At 45.0% G+C, this 16,953-nt stretch overlaps 1 protein-coding gene across 1 annotated transcript; it reads right to left on the bottom strand.

Moving 5' to 3' along the window:
• Positions 1 to 528: 528 nt before the first annotated feature.
• On the bottom strand, positions 529 to 1,674 carry LOC147985699 (uncharacterized). Its single transcript, XM_087541707.1, has one exon. It carries the CDS (start codon positions 1,672 to 1,674, stop codon positions 529 to 531), a length of 1,146 nt encoding a protein of 381 aa, XP_087397833.1.
• Positions 1,675 to 16,953: the final 15,279 nt, after the last annotated feature.

Raw genomic sequence — 16,953 nt, 5'->3', positions numbered from 1 at the left:
TAGACTCGACTAGATGGCGAGTCGTTCGACGTCCCGATCTTTCACGATACTAGCAGCAACAAGAAATTCCGGTCGAGCAAAGATGCAAGACCGTAAGAACGAAAACTTGCGTCAAGTAGATTGAATCGACTCCACGCACAGCAGCAACAAAATCCTCACGGATCAGCAACGAAGACGATATTTGGTGTCCCTCGACATGGGACGTTTTTCTGTAACTTTATTGACTCATGATTAAAGAAAAACCAATCTGCGTTACATGGCCGAAGCCAGCCATATTTATAGGCGACCCTGAGCTCACAAACCGACCTGGACTCTATCCTAACGTGCAAAACACTCACGTGCAAAACAAAGAGAAGGAAAACTAGGACTCTCTCTCTCAACCATATAACTAGGACTTTCCTAATAAAATAATCCAGCAACGTTGTTAATCATGCAAGATCACGCCTAACCAAAATAGATCACGCAGGATCTAACCAACCAAAACAAGATTTCTATTCGGATGAAACTTACTAAAAAAACTAAAAAAAATTAGGCTACTTGAATTGGAATAGCACCGACCAATGTCCAACTTGGAGTACGAAAATTTGGCGTGACTTCTTCAGCTGGTGGTTCTGATGATGGTACTTTCATTGTAATTTGGCCAATGGTCAAACTATTTGATTTGATAACTTGATCTCTTTTTGCACCTCTGGTCACATCATCCCCTCCTCCTTGAAACAAAACCGTCCTCGGTTTTGCGGTAGATTTCATTGACTTCTTCAGTGAAGCAGTTGTGTCCACCATGATTTCTCCCATAAACATAGAGCGCAGAACATGTCGTCTTCCGGCTTTCCAAAAAGAGTATGTATTGGACCGTCCCTCATGTGTGGCATGACGGTCATATTGCCACGGTCTCCCCAACAATAAGTGACATGCATCCATCGGCAATACATCACAAATCACTGTATCAGTATAGTCACCAACCGAAAAATTGAGACGCACCTTGTGAGTAACTTTCAGTTTCCCCGACTGATATAACCATTCGACGCAGTGGGGTTGTGGGTGCTTCCAGGTAGGCAAAGCTAAAGCATCCACCAAGTCCTTGCTAACCGCGTTGGTGTAGCTTCCTCCATCTATGATCAACTTACAATTAGTGTTGTTGATTTTGCATTGAGTTTGAAAAATATTCCATCGCTGCCCCTTATCCTCAATGCGATCTTCTTGCACCCGTTGCACCATCAAAGACGGATATGATTCAGCAGCTTCGAAACTCGCAACCACATTTTCAACATCTTCAGATTTTTCACCAGAAGTGTCAGAAACTGCCTCTTCATCACTAGCGGATGCATAGCCATCTCTCGTGAGCAACACTCTTTTCTCATTAGGACATTCACGCTTCATATGTCCCCTTCCTCCACACTTGAAACACTCTATCTCACTAGTGCGTCCGGTCGACTGTGCACTAGAATCAACCATCGACAGTCCTGATTTTGAAGCATCCTTTTGCACGGAACCATGAGAGCGATTTGATGATGTTGCCCTGGAGCTAGGACCGACATCCTCACTCTTATACTGCGAGCGTCGCCATGTGTTCAAAGTGGTACTGGGAACAATGTTGACTTGGCGTCGCTTAATCTGTTGTTCCGCACGCACAGCTTGGTGCACAAGATCTTGTATGTTGTAGTAGACCACCATCTCAACACGATCCTGCACCTCGATATTTAGCCCGTTAAAGAAACGAGCCATAGTCGCCTCCGGATCCTCCGTTGTCCCTGTACGTATCATAAGCAATTCCATCTCCTTGTAATATTCATCAACACTCATATTACCTTGAGAGAGCCGCTGCAACTTGTTGTACATGTCTCTTTTATAGTGCTCAGGAACAAAACGACGCCTCATGAATTCTTTCATACCTCGCCAAGTCGTCGGCCGATGTCTTGAACGACAAATTTGATTCCACCAAATTAGCGCATATCCGGTGAATTCAATTCCAGCAAGTTGAACTTTCTTCTCCTCGCTATAATGATGGGCATCAAAAATTTGATCAACACGCATCTCCCACTCCAAATAACCTTCTGGTTCGCACTTGCCGGAGAACGAAGGGATTGAAATTTTTATGCGCCCAATTCCATCATCCACAGGCACACGCACAGCTTGACCAACTCGGTCATGCACTCCGCCACGAACGGAAGTTTCAGGACGAGGCTCATAGTGTCGTGGTCGTGGCGCGTACCCCACCTGGTCAACGCCGTCATCAAGACCATCATCTCCAGCATGAGGTTGTGTCGCCAAACGGCGATCATGCACGCCGGCATGTCCGTCGCGAGCAGGTGGTGCATAATGCAGTGGAGCCGCCGGAGCAGTCTGTGGTGGGGCAAAATTCGTCGCCGGCATATTGATGATGTCCGCCAAACCATCAAACCGAGTGATCAGGACATCTATCCTTTTACCGATCGCATCATGACATTGCTTGATATAGTTGCATGTGTGGTCAAAACCATCTCGAATATTTTGCGGAATATCATCCGCATACACTGGACGTACTATTTCCTCAGAATCAGCAGCAACCTCATCACCCTTGTTGACCGAGGTTGACATCTTGATCAACACAGTACCGTGAACAACCTTAGCTCTGAATACCACTTGATATAGACTCGACTAGATGGCGAGTCGTTCGATGTCCCGATCTTTCATGATACTAGCAGCAACAAGAAATTCCGGTCGAGCAAAGATGCAAGACCGTAAGAACGAAAACTTGCGTCAAGTAGATTGAATCGACTCCACGCACAGCAGCAACAAAATCCTCACGGATCAGCAACGAAGACGATATTTGGTGTCCCTCGACATGGGACGTTTTTCTGTAACTTTATTGACTCACGATTAAAGAAAAACCAATCTGCGTTACATGGCCGAAGCCAGCCATATTTATAGGCGACCCTGAGCTCACAAACCGACCTGGACTCTATCCTAACGTGCAAAACACTCACGTGCAAAACAAAGAGAAGGAAAACTAGGACTCTCTCTCTCAACCATATAACTAGGACTTTCCTAATAAAATAATCCGGCAACGTTGTTAATCATGCAAGATCACGCCTAACCAAAATAGATCACGCAGGATCTAACCAACCAAAACAAGATTTCTATTCAGATGAAACTTACTAAAAAAAACTAAAAAAAATTAGGCTACTTGAATTGGAATAGCACCGACCAATGTCCAACTTGGAGTACGAAAATTTGGCGTGACTTCTTCAGCTGGTGGTTCTGATGATGGTACTTTCATTGTAATTTGGCCAATGGTCAAACTATTTGATTTGATAACTTGATCTCTTTTTGCACCTCTGGTCACATCAGCTAGCAAGGAGCTACACTACATATGTATGCATTGGTATCAAATGGAAAAGGCTATCATATGTGGACTGAACTACAGAATGCTGGAATAAGAGGGGGGTAGTTAGTCCTATCGAAGACTATGCTTCTGGTAACCTCCATCTTGCAGCAGAAGAAGAGAGTAGATGGTAAGTTCACCCAGTATCATCGCATAGCATAATCCTAACCGATGATCCTCCCTTCGTCGCCCTGTGAGAGCGATCACTGGTTGTATCTGGCACTTGGAAGGGTGTGTTTTATTAAGTATCCGGTTCTAGTTGTCATAAGGTCAAGGTACAACTCCAGGTCATCCTTTTACCGAGGGACACGGCTATTCGAATAGATCAACTTCCCTGCAGGGGTGCACCACATTTCCCAACACGCTCGATCCCATTTGGCCGGACACACTTTCCTGGGTCATGCCCGGCCTCGGAAGATCAACACGTCGCAGCCCTACCTAGGCACAACAGAGAGGTCAGCACGCCGGTCTAAATCCTATGGCGCAGGGGTCTGGGCCCATCGCCCTTTGCACACATGCATGTTGCGAACGTGGCCGGAAGCAGACCTAGCCTAGCAGGCGTTCCAGTCCAATCCGGCGCGCGCCGCTCAGTCGCTGACGTCACGAAGGCTTCGGCTGATACCACGACGTCGAGTGCCCATAACTGTCCCCGTGTAGATGGTTAGTGCGTATAGGCCAGCGGCCAGACTCAGATCAAATACCAAGATCTCGTTAAACGTGTTATCTTGAAATAACCGCGAACGCCGACCAGGGCTAGGCCCACCTCTCTCCTAGGTGGTCTCAACCTTCCCTGTCGCTTCGCCTCAAAGTAACAGTTGGGGGCCGTCGGGAACCCAGGCCCACCTCTACCGGGATGGAGCCACCTGCCCCTTCAGCCCCCATCTCCGAACAGTATCATAAGTAATGTAACAGTATAAGTATATGTCATATGCCCGTGATCACCTCCCGAAGTGATCACGGCCCAGTAGTATAGCATGGCAGACGGACACGAGTGTAGGGCCACTGATGGAACACTAGCATCCTATACAAACATTTAGGATTGCAGGTAAAGGTAACAACAGTAGTAGCAAGGATAAGTTATGCATTAGGATAGGATAACGGAAAGCAGTAACATGCTACACTACTCAAATGCAAGCAGTAGAGAGAAGAATAGGCGATATCTGGTGATCAAATGGGGGGGGGGCTTGCTTGGTTGCTCTGGCAAGAGAGAGGGGTCGTCAACACCGTAGTCGTACTGGGTAGCAGCGACGTCGGTCTCGGTGTCTAGCGAGAGAAGAGGGGGAAGAAACAATAAATATTAAGCAAATAGATGCATAGCGATGCATGACATGACAAGTATCGGTGTTAGGGGTGCCCTAACGCGGTACGAGGTGGTACTGGTGAAGGGGGAAAACATCCGGGAAAATATTCCCGGTGTTTCGTGTTTTCAGTCATATGAACCGGAGGGGGAAAGTTGCATGTTGGATATGTTAGGGGTGTGTGGCGGACGAACGGGTTGCATATCCGGATTCGTCTCGTCGATCTGAGCAACTTTCATGTACAAAGTTTTTCGATCCGAGCTACGGTTAATTTTCTATGAATTTTCTAAGTTTAAAACAATTTCTAATTCAAATTAAAAGGTGAAATTGCTATGTGCACCCAGCAGAGTGCACACAACAGGGCCACCAGAGGCTGGTAGTGGGCCCCGTTGACCAGGTCAACTATTAACCTATTGACTGGTCAACTAGGCAGGGGACCCACATGTCAATTTCTATTAGTGTTAACTAATTAATTAATTAGGTAATTAGATAAATTAATTAAGTTAATTAATTTAACTAATTTTTCTATTTCTTTTTTTACTTTAATAGGGGGCATGGGGCTGAAGGAAATATGCCCTAGAGGCAATCATAAAGTTATTATTTATTTCCTTATTTCATGATAAATGTTTATTATTCATGCTATAATTGTATTAACCGGAAACATAATACATGTGTGAATACATAGACAAACAGAGTGTCACTAGTATGCCTCTACTTGACTAGCTCGTTAATCAAAGATGGTTATGTTTCCTAACCATAGACAAAGAGTTGTTATTTGATTAACGGGATCACATCATTAGGTGAATGATCTGATTGACATGACCCATTCCATTAGCTTAGCACCCGATCGTTTAGTATGTTGCTATTGCTTTCTTCATGACTTATACATGTTCCTATGACTATGAGATTATGCAACTCCCGTTTGCCGGAGGAACACTTTGTGTGCTACCAAACGTCACAACGTAAATGGGTGATTATAAAGGAGCTCTACAGGTGTCTCCAAAGGTAAATGTTGGGTTGGCGTATTTCGAGATTAGGATTTGTCACTCCGATTGTCGGAGAGGTATCTCTGGGCCCTCTCGGTAATGCACATCACTTAAGCCTTGCAAACATTGCAACTAATGAGTTAGTTGCGAGATGATGTATTACGGAACGAGTAAAGAGACTTGCCGGTAACGAGATTGAACTAGGTATTGGATACCGACGATCAAATCCCGGGTAAGTAACATACCGATGACAAAGGGAACACCGTATGTTGTTATGTGGTCTGACCGATAAAGATCTTCGTAGAATATGTAGGAGCCAATATGGGCATCCAGGTCCCGCTATTGGTTATTGACCGGAGACGTGTCTCGGTCATGTCTACATTGTTCTCGAACCCGTAGGGTCCGCACGCTTAAGGTTTCGATGATAGTTATATTATGAGTTTATGAGTTTTGATGTACCGAAGGAGTTCGGAGTCCCGGATGAGATCGGGGACATGACGAGGAGTCTCGAAATGGTCGAGACGTAAAGATCGATATATTGGACGACTATATTCAGACATCGGAAAGGTTCCAAGTGATTCGGGTATTTTTCGGAGTACCGGGTAGTTACGGGAGAAGCAATGGGCCTTGATGGGCTTTAGTGGGAAGAGGAGAAAGGGCCAAGGGGCTGCTGCGCCCCCTCCCCTCTGGTCCGAATTGGACTAGGGAAAGGGGGGCCGGCCACCTTTCCTTCTCCTCCACTTCCTTCTCCCTTCCTCCCCTCTTGGTGGACTCCTACTAGGACTTGGAGTCCTAGTAGGACTCCACATCCTGGCCGCACCAAGCCTTGGCCGGCCTCCTCCTCCTCCATCCTTTATATACTGAGGCAAGGGGCACCCCATAGAGACACAAGTTGATCTACGTGATCTATTCCTTAGCCGTGTGCGGAGCCCCCAGCCACCATAGTCCTCGATAATATTGTAGCGGTGCTTAGGCGAAGCCCTGCAGCAGTAGTACGTCAAGATCGTCACCACGCTGTCGTGCTGACGGAACTCTTCCCTGACACTTTGCTGGATCGGAGTCCGGGGATCGTCATCGAGCTGAGCGTGTGCTAGAACTCGGAGGTGCCGTAGTTTCGGTGCTTGATCGGTCGGATCGTGGAGACGTACGACTACATCAAGCAAACGCTTCCGTTGTCGATCTACTAGGTATGTAGATCATACTCCCCCTCTCGTTGCTATGCATCACCATGATCTTGTGTGTGCGTAGGAAATTTTTTGAAATTACTACGTTCCCCAACAGTGGCATCCGAGCCTAGGTTTTATATGTTGATGTTATATGCACGAGTAGAACACAAGTGAGTTGTGGGCGATATAAGTCATACTGCTTACCAGCATGTCATACTTTGGTTCGGCGGTATTGTTGGATGAAGCGGCCCGGACCGACATTACCGTACGCTTACGCGAGACCGGTTCTCCCGATGTGCTTTGCACATAGGTGGCTTGCGGGTGACAGTTTCTCCAACTTTAGTTGAACCGAGTGTGGCTACGCCCGGTCCTTGCGAAGGTTAAAACAACACCAACTTGACAAACTATCGTTGTGGTTTTTGATGCGTAGGTAAGAACGGTTCTTGCTAAGCCCGTAGCAGCCACGTAAAACTTGCAACAACAAAGTAGAGGACGTCTAACTTGTTTTTGCAGGGCATGTTGTGATGTGATATGGTCAAGACGTGATGAGATATAAGTTGTTGTATGAGATGATCATGTTTTGTTGAAGTTATCAATAACTGGCAAAATCCTTATAGTTGTCTCTCTATTGCATAATATGCAAGCGTCCAATAATTGCTTTACTTTATCGCTATGCGATAGCAATAGTTGCAAGAGCAATTGTTGGCGAGACGACCACGTGACGACACATTGATATAGATCAAGATGATGGAGATCATGGTGTCATGCCGGTGACGATATAGATCATGACAGTACTTTGGAGATGGAGATCAAAGAAGCAAGATGATGATGGCCATATCATGTCACATATTTTGATTGCATATGATGTTTATCTTTTATACATCTTATTTTTCTTAGTTTGACGGTAGCATTATAAGATGATCTCTCACTAATTATCAAGAGGTGTTCTCCCTGAGTATGCACCGTTGCGAAAGTTCTTCGTGCTGAGACACCACGTGATGATCGGGTGTGATAGGTTCTACGTTCAAATACAACGGGTGCAAAACAGTTGCACACGCGGAATACTCAGGTTATACTTGACGAGCCAAGCATATACAGATATGGCCTCGGAACACGGAGACCGAAAGGTCGAGCGTGAATCATATAGTAGATATGATCAACATAGTGATGTTCACCAATGAAACTACTCCATCTCACGTGATGATCGGACATGGTTTAGTTGATTTGGATCACGTGATCACTTAGAAGATTAGAGGGATGTCTATCTAAGTGGGAGTTCTTAAGTAATATGATTAAATTGAACTTAAATTTATCATGAACTTAGTCCTGGTAGTATTTTGCAAATTATGTTGTAGATCAATAGCTCGCGTTGTTGCTTCCCTGTGTTTATTTTGATATGTTCCTAGAGAAAATTGTGTTGAAAGATGTTAGTAGCAATGATGCGGATTGGATCCGTAATCTGAGGTTTATCCTCATTGCTGCACAGAAGAATTATGTCCTTGATGCACCGCTAGGTGACAGACCTATTGCAGGAGCAGATGCAGACGTTATGAACGTTTGGCTAGCTCAATATGATGACTACTTGATAGTTTAGTGCACCATGCTTAATGGCTTAGAATCGGGACTTCAAAGACGTTTTGAACGTCATGGAGCATATGAGATGTTCCAGGAGTTGAAGTTAATATTTCAAGCAAATACCTGAGTTGAGAGATATGAAGTCTCCAACAAGTTCTATAGCTAAAAGATGGAGGAGAATCGCTCAACTAGTGAGCATGTGCCCAGATTGTCTGAGTACTACAATCGCTTGAATCAAGTGGGAGTTAATCTTCCAGATAAGATAGTGATTGACAGAATTCTCTAGTCACCATCACCAAGTTAGTAGAACTTCATGATGAACTATAATATGCAAGGGATGACAAAAATAATTCCCAAGCTCTTCGTGATGCTGAAATCGACGAAGGTAGAAATCAAGAATAACATCAAGTGTTGATGGTTAACAAGACCACTAGTTTCAAGAAAAGGGCAAAGGGAAGAAGGGGAACTTCAAGAATAACGGCAAGCAAGTTGCTGCTCAAGTGAAGAAGCCCAAGTCTGGTCCTAAGCCTGAGACTAAGTGCTTCTACTGCAAAGGGACTGGTCACTAGAAGCGGAACTACCCCAAGTGATTGGCGGATAAGAAGGATGGCAAAGTGAACATAAGTATATTTGATATACATCTTATTGATGTGTACTTTACTAGTGTTTATAGCAACCCCTCAGTATTTGATACTAGTTCAGTTGCTAAGATTAGTAACTCGAAACGGGAGTTGCAGAATAAACAGAGACTAGTTAAGGGTGAAGTGACGATGTGTGTTGGAAGTGGTTCCAAGATTGATATGATCATCATCGCACACTCCCTATAATTTCGGGATTAGTGTTGAACCTAAATAAGTGTTATTTGGTGTTTGCGTTCAGCATGAATATGATCTGATCATGTTTATTGTAATACGGTTATTCATTTAAGTAAGAGAATAAATTGTTGTTCTGTTTACATGAATAAAACCTTATATGGTTACACACCCAATGAAAATAGTTCGTTGGATGTCGATCGTAGTGATACACATAATCATAATATTGAAACCAAAAGATGCAAAGTTAATAATGATAGTGCAACTTATTTGTGGCACTGCCGTTTAGGTCATATTGGTGTAAAGCGCATGAAGAAACTCCATGCTGATGGGCTTTTGGAATCACTTGATTATGAATCAGTTGATGCTTGCGAACCATGCCTCAAGGGCAAGATGACTAAGACTCCGTTCTTCGGAACAATGGAGCGAGCAACAGATTTGTTGGAAATCATACATACTGATGTATGTGGTCCGATGAATATTGAGGCTCGCGACAGGTATCATTATTTTCTGATCTTCATAGATGATTTGAGCAGATATGAGTATATCTACTTGATGAAACATAAGTCTGAAACATTTGAAAAGTTCAAAGAATTTCGGAGTGAAGTGAAAAATCATCGTAACAAGAAAATAAAGTTTCTACAATCTGATCGTAGAGAAGAGTATTTGAGTTACGAGTTTGGCTTTCAGTTAAAAACAATGTGAAATAGTTTCACTACTCACGCCACCTGGAACACCACAATGTAATGGTGTGTCCGAACGTCATAACCGTACTTTATTAGATATGGTGCGATCTATGATGTCTCTTACCGATCTACCACTACCGTTTTGGGGTTATGCATTAGAGACAGCTGCATTCACATTAAATAGAGCACCATCTAAATCCGTTGAGACGATACCGTATGAACTATGGTTTGGCAAGAAACCTAAGCTGTTGTTTCTTAAAGTTTGAGGTTGCAATGCTTATGTGAAAAAGTTTCAACCTGATAAGCTCAAACCCAAATCGGAGAAATGTGTCTTCATAGGATATCCAAAGGAAACTATTGGATACACCTTCTATCACAGATCCGAAGGCAAGACTTCTGTTTCTAAATTCGGAAACTTTCTAGAGAAGGAGTTTCTCTCGAAAGAAGTGAGTGGGAGGAAAGTAGAAAACTTGATAAGGTAATTGTACCTTCTCCCTTATTGGAAAGTAGTTCATCACAGAAATCTGTTCTTGTGACTACTACACCAATTAGTGACGAAGATAATGATGATGATCATGCAACTTCAGATCAAGTTACTACCGAATCTCGTAGGTAAACAGAGTAAGATCCGCACCAGAGTGGTACGTAATCCTGTTCTGGAAGTCATGTTACTAGACCATGACGAACTTGCGAACTATGAGGAAGCGATGATGAGCCCATTCCGCGAAATGGTTTGAGGCCATGAAATCTGAGATATGATCCATGTATGAGAACAAAGTATGGACTTTGATGGATTTTCCCGATGATCGGCAAGCCATAAAAATAAATGGATCTTCAAGAGGAAGACGGACGCTGATAGTAGTGTTATTATCTACAAAGCTAGAATTGTCGCAAAAGGTTTTTCGACAAGTTCAAGGTGTTGACTACGATGAGAGATTCTCACTCGTATCTATGCCTAAGTCTGTCCGAATCATGTTAGCAATTGCCGCATTTTATGAAATCTGGCAAATGGATAAACAAAACTGAATTCCTTAATGGATTTATTGAAGAAGAGTTGTATACGATGCAACTAGAAGGTTTTGTCAATCCGAAAGGTACTAACAAAATGTGCAAGCTCCAGCGATCCATCTGTGAACTGGTGCAAGCATCTCGGAGTTGGAATATACGCTTTGATGAGTTGATCAAAGCATATAGTTTTATACAGACTTGCGGTGAAGCCTGTATTTGCAAGAAAGTGAGTGGGAGCACTACGGCATTTCTGATAAGTATATGTGAATGACATATTGTTGATCGGAAATAATGTAGAATTATTCTGTAAAGCATAAATGAGTGTTTGAAAGGAGTTTTTCAAAGAAAGACTTCGGTGAAGCTGCTTACATATTGAGCTTCAAGATCTATAGAGATAGATCAAGACGCTTGATAAGTTTTTCCAATGAGTACATACCTTGACAAGATTTTGAAGTAATTCAAAATGGAGCAGTCAAAGAAAGAGTTCTTGCCTGTATTACAAGGTGTGAAGTTGAGTAAGACTCAAAGCCCGACCACGGCAGAAGATAGAAAGAGAATGAAAGTCATTCCCTATGCCTTGGCCATAGGTTCTATAAAGTATGTCATGCTGTGTACCAGATCTATTGTATACCCTGCACTGATTTGGCAAGGGACTACAATAGTGATCTAGGAGTAGATCACTGGACAGCGGTCAGAATTATCCTTAGTGAAATAAGGATATGTTTCTCGATTATGGACGTGACAAAAAAGGTTCGTCGTAAAGGGTTACGTTGATGCAAGTTTTTGACACTGATCTAGAAGACTCTAAGTCTCGGTCTAGATACATATTGAAAGTGGGAACAATTAGCTAGAGTAGCTCCAAGCAGAGCATTGTTGACATAGAAATTTGCAAAATACATGCGGATCTGAATGTGGCAGACCCGTTGACTAAGATTCTCTCACAAGCAAAACATGATCACACCTTAGTACTCTTTGGGTGTTAATCACATAGCAATGTGAACTAGATTACTAAATCTAGTAAACCTTTTGGGTATTGGTCACATGGCGATGTGAACTATGGGTGTTAATCACATGATGATGTGAACTATCGAAGTTAATCACATGGTGATGTGATCTAGATTATTGACTCTAGTGCAAGTGGGAGACTGAAGGAAATATGCCCTAGAGGCAATCATAAAGTTATTATTTATTTCCTTATTTCATGATAAATGTTTATTATTCATGCTATAATTGTATTAACCGGAAACATAATACATGTGTGAATACATAGACAAACAGAGTGTCACTAGTATGCCTCTACTTGACTAGCTCGTTAATCAAAGATGGTTATGTTTCCTAACCATAGACAAAGAGTTGTTATTTGATTAACGAGATCACATCATTAGGTGAATGATCTGATTGACATGACCCATTCCATTAGCTTAGCACCCGATCGTTTAGTATGTTGCTATTGCTTTCTTCATGACTTATACATGTTCCTATGACTATGAGATTATGCAACTCCCGTTTGCCGGAGGAACACTTTGTGTGCTACCAAATGTCACAACGTAAATGGGTGATTATAAAGGAGCTCTACAGGTGTCTCCAAAGGTAAATGTTGGGTTGGCGTATTTCGAGATTAGGATTTGTCACTCTGATTGTCGGAGAGGTATCTCTGGGCCCTCTCGGTAATGCACATCACTTAAGCCTTGCAAGCATTGCAACTAATGAGTTAGTTGCGAGATGATGTATTACGGAACGAGTAAAGAGACTTGCCGGTAACGAGATTGAACTAGGTATTGGATACCGACGATCAAATCCCGGGTAAGTAACATACCGATGACAAAGGGAACAACGTATGTTGTTATGTGGTCTGACCGATAAAGATCTTCGTAGAATATGTAGGAGCCAATATGGGCATCCAGGTCCCGCTATTGGTTATTGACCGGAGACGTGTCTCGGTCATGTCTACATTGTTCTCGAACCCGTAGGGTCCGCACGCTTAAGGTTTCGATGACAGTTATATTATGAGTTTATGAGTTTTGATGTACCGAAGGAGTTCGGAGTCCCGGATGAGATCGTGGACATGACGAGGAGTCTTGAAATGGTCGAGACGTAAAGATCGATATATTGGACGACTATATTCGGACATCAGAAAGGTTCCGAGTGATTCGGGTATTTTTCGGAGTACCGGGTAGTTACGGGAGAAGCAATGGGCCTTGATGGGCTTTAGTGGGAAGAGGAGAAAGGGCCAAGGGGCTGCTGCACCCCCCTCCCCTCTGGTCCGAATTGGACTAGGGAAAGGGGGGCCGGCCACCTTTCCTTCTCCTCCACTTCCTTCTCCCTTCCTCCCCTCTTGGTGGACTCCTACTAGGACTTGGAGTCCTAGTAGGACTCCACATCCTGGCCGCACCAAGCCTTGGCCGGCCTCCTCCTCCTCCATCCTTTATATACTGAGGCAAGGGGCACCCCATAGAGACACAAGTTGATCTACGTGATCTATTCCTTAGCCGTGTGCGGAGCCCCCAGCCACCATAGTCCTCGATAATATTGTAGCGGTGCTTAGGCGAAGCCCTGCAGCAGTAGTACGTCAAGATCGTCACCACGCCGTCGTGCTGATGGAACTCTTCCCCGACACTTTGCTGGATCGGAGTCCGGGGATCGTCATCGAGCTGAACGTGTGCTAGAACTCGGAGGTGCCGTAGTTTCGGTGCTTGATCGGTCGGATCGTGGAGACGTACGACTACATCAACCAAACGCTTCCGTTGTCGATCTACTAGGTATGTAGATCATACTCCCCCTCTCGTTGCTATGCATCACCATGATCTTGCGTGTGCGTAGGAAATTTTTTGAAATTACTACGTTCCCCAACAGGGGCCCCACATGTCAGTGTCATAGGGGGGGTAACACTTAAATTAAAATGGGGGTTAACCCCGCTAAGCTGAAGAGGGGATTAGCCGGGCACGGGCAACAGAGGCCACGGCCAGGAGTTGGGCGCGGCGCCGTCGGCCAGCAGGGGCAGGCAGAGAGGCTCCGGCCGGCTCCGGCGATAGCAGGCGGCGGGCATGCGGCAACGGGGGCGTAGGGCGGCAGGCGCGCGTCTGGCGCGGCGGGGAGTGCTGGGCGGCGGCCCGCGAGGCGGGCGAGGAGGGGAAGCGCGGCCGGCGGTGGGGATAGCGGGGGCGCGTCCGCTAGGTGAGCGGGACGGTCCGAGCAGCAGCGGGGCACGGTGAGTGCGGCGGTGGTGGGTCGTGCGTGGGCAGGGCGTGGCGGCTGCAGCAATACTCAGCGGTAGTGACGGCGATGATGGTGCGGGCGTAGAGGCGGGCAGCCGCGAGGTCCGAGGTAGGCATGCGCGCTGTAGGTGGGGCCGGGCTGCAGAGCCCCGGCGGGCGCGCGAGGAAAGTGTTGGCGAGCATCGATGATGGACGCGGGAGGAGGTGCGTGAACGAGGCGGCTGCAGGGGAGCGCCCATGGCAACGGCGGCCATGGGTGTGGGCGGAGGCAAGGCGCGCGCGGCTCGGCAGGGGAGTGGCAGCGAGAGAGAGAGAGAGAGAGAGAGAGAGAGAGAGAGAGAGAGAGAGAGAGAGAGAGAGAGAGAGAGAGAGAGCGGTGGCAGCAACAGAAGTAAGCAGCAGCGGGAGTGGCCCGCAGCGGCATTTGCGGTAATGGCCGAGCAAAGGCACTGGCATTGCTCGATGAATTCAAACGCACGTGAGGGCATCGAGCGATCTACGGGCCCAGGCGGTATCTACGCAAGGCCACGAGCGCGCTGGTGTGTTCGAGTGAGCGGGAGGAGCAACACAACAGCGGTAGCAAGCACGGCGATGGCGACGAGCTACTGTTGCAATGAAAAAAAACGCTCGAGCTCGAAACCGAGCTCGGGAAGAGGCAGGGAGGAAGTGGGCCTCACAGAGAACTCGAGGAGATGGTCGGGGGAGCGGGGAGAGGCACCAGAGCCGTAGTATTTGGAGCGGATCGACGACGGTGCAGAGAAGGGGAACAACTTGATCCCGATGCGGTGGTGATCCCCTGTATGATCTGCTCCTCGGAGTCGATGTAGACGTAGCACACACAGCTCCTAGACATCCTCCCGGGCGCCGGGGAGGTTAGTTGACGCGACGACAATGATGGCGCGGCGGCAATGACTCGAACACAAGCTAAACAGAGAGAGGAGGACGAGCGAGAGGGATGTGGCGTGTTAGGGTTTGTCCACTGTGTCGGGGGTGGCTTTATACGCCTCGGGGGCCGTGGGATGGCGGACACGGCGGCATCGGCGGCCTCGGTGGGGTGGATGGCCGCCACGCCATGCCCGCCTGTACAGAGATTGAAGGAAAGGAGAGATGGGCTGGGCTTGTACTATTCACGATGGGCCAAAGTGCACATGAGTCTTTCTTCTTTTCGATTGCTAAAATAATAAGTAGCCACTGTTTCTATATAGTTTAGTGATCAAATGAATTTGTTAATTTTGAAAGTTTGCCCAATAATACTAGATACTATTCCTGGACTGCACAAAAAGGTTGGAATTAGTTTGAATTTTTCATAAATTAGAAAAATATTAGATGTTGTTTTTGGTACTGTTTTAATTAGGTTAAGGGCATTTAATTACTTCAAATAATGTTGGTCTATTCATGTCAATTAGTTCGTGAATTTTTGCAGCTCATCGAACATTTTTGATTTACAGTTCGAAGGAATAATAATTTAACTTGTCTTTTATAAATTTGAATTTGAGGTTGAATTGAAACAGAGTGATTAACAAAAATAATAATTGTGATGACTTGGCACCATTAGGCATGAGATTAATGAAGCATGATTCTCAGGTGTTACACTCGCGATCACATCCACCCGAAGATCCCCTTCATTCCAGATGATCGACTGCTTCACCAGAAGATATTGAAGATACTCTTCGATCATTCCCGAGACCCTTGTGCCCTCTAATTTTTCAATACCCTAATACCGATATATCCATATGGATAACGACATACACTTGTTGTTCATACAATTACTCCGAATTGATCTTGTTATTACAAGATACCCCGATATTCTCTCTATTGCTCCGAGAAAACTTTTGTGCCTACTGCCTTGCAGTTCCTTGTCGCCTGAATACACCGACAAATTAATCCTCACACATATCGAGGATTTGTTTTTCCTCAGTTTTTCATATGTTTCACGAAAGTCTTTGAAATACTATTTGATCTTTTGATAATCCTCAACAGCTTGTTGTTCTTAAAATTCTTGCTTGTTTGCATTATGGATAATCCCATAAGTCTAGTAATCTTATTGGCATCCTTTGTCACTATGCTTTTGAGTCCGTTGATACAATATGTTGCGAATTGCTCGCAATCCTCAATCAAATCCTAGAATTCATCCTTCCGGCTCAAACATCATTTTAACATGAGCTGGATCTCGACCAATCAAATCGCCATCGATTGTACCCCTAAGGCTATTCTACCTATCCATCCCTAATCAGAGCATTGCTTCTGATCCCTTGTCTTGGAATTCATAATTCCTTTGCAGTTGAGCTTTGAGTTAGTCAGTTGTTTCTACAATCTGATCCCCTTGCATTCTTTATTCTTTTGATTGAGTACCAATGCTCACATCAGGCCCCTTGTGGACCACCAGATCCTTTGTTGGGTTTTATCCGACAACGTCCTTCATATTCTGTAACCTTGTAGCCTTTTCCTGGGATACATAATGCCTTTGGTAAATTGTATCCCCTGCTTTTGTCAACCATGCTCCGCTACCGAGCTTGTGTTATTTATTCTTGAAATTTATGATATATGTTCCTAAGATGCCCCTATGGGTGAACCTATGCCTTCCCTAATTTGTGTGAACTCGAAAGTTATGCGGATTATACTCTACTGGCTTTTCGTCAGATAAAATTTCAATACTACAGCTTCATCAAGAGCGAGAACTAAAATGAAAGGTTATGCATTGTAGAAGTGGGAGTCGACCCTGAACCTTTGTGTTCATGCCCACGGGCATGGTGTGGAACTTATCATGAAAGCTTCTTGCAAGGATATTTAATCATTCGAATAATTCTTTCGGTATCATAAATTGGATCCCTTGCAATTATGGT

This window comes from Triticum urartu, chromosome 2A (genome assembly GCF_056163025.1).
Source record: "Triticum urartu cultivar PI428250 chromosome 2A, HENAU_Tu73, whole genome shotgun sequence".
In the NCBI taxonomy this organism is placed as follows: domain Eukaryota; kingdom Viridiplantae; phylum Streptophyta; class Magnoliopsida; order Poales; family Poaceae; genus Triticum; species Triticum urartu.
The sequence above is the reverse complement of the archived record's forward strand: the minus strand, read 5'-3'. Positions and strand labels throughout refer to the sequence as shown.

Coding starts and splice junctions, on each gene's coding strand:
- LOC147985699 (XM_087541707.1), bottom strand. CDS start 1,674: ATGGTGGTCTACTACAACATACAAGATCTTGTGCACCAAGCTGTGCGT.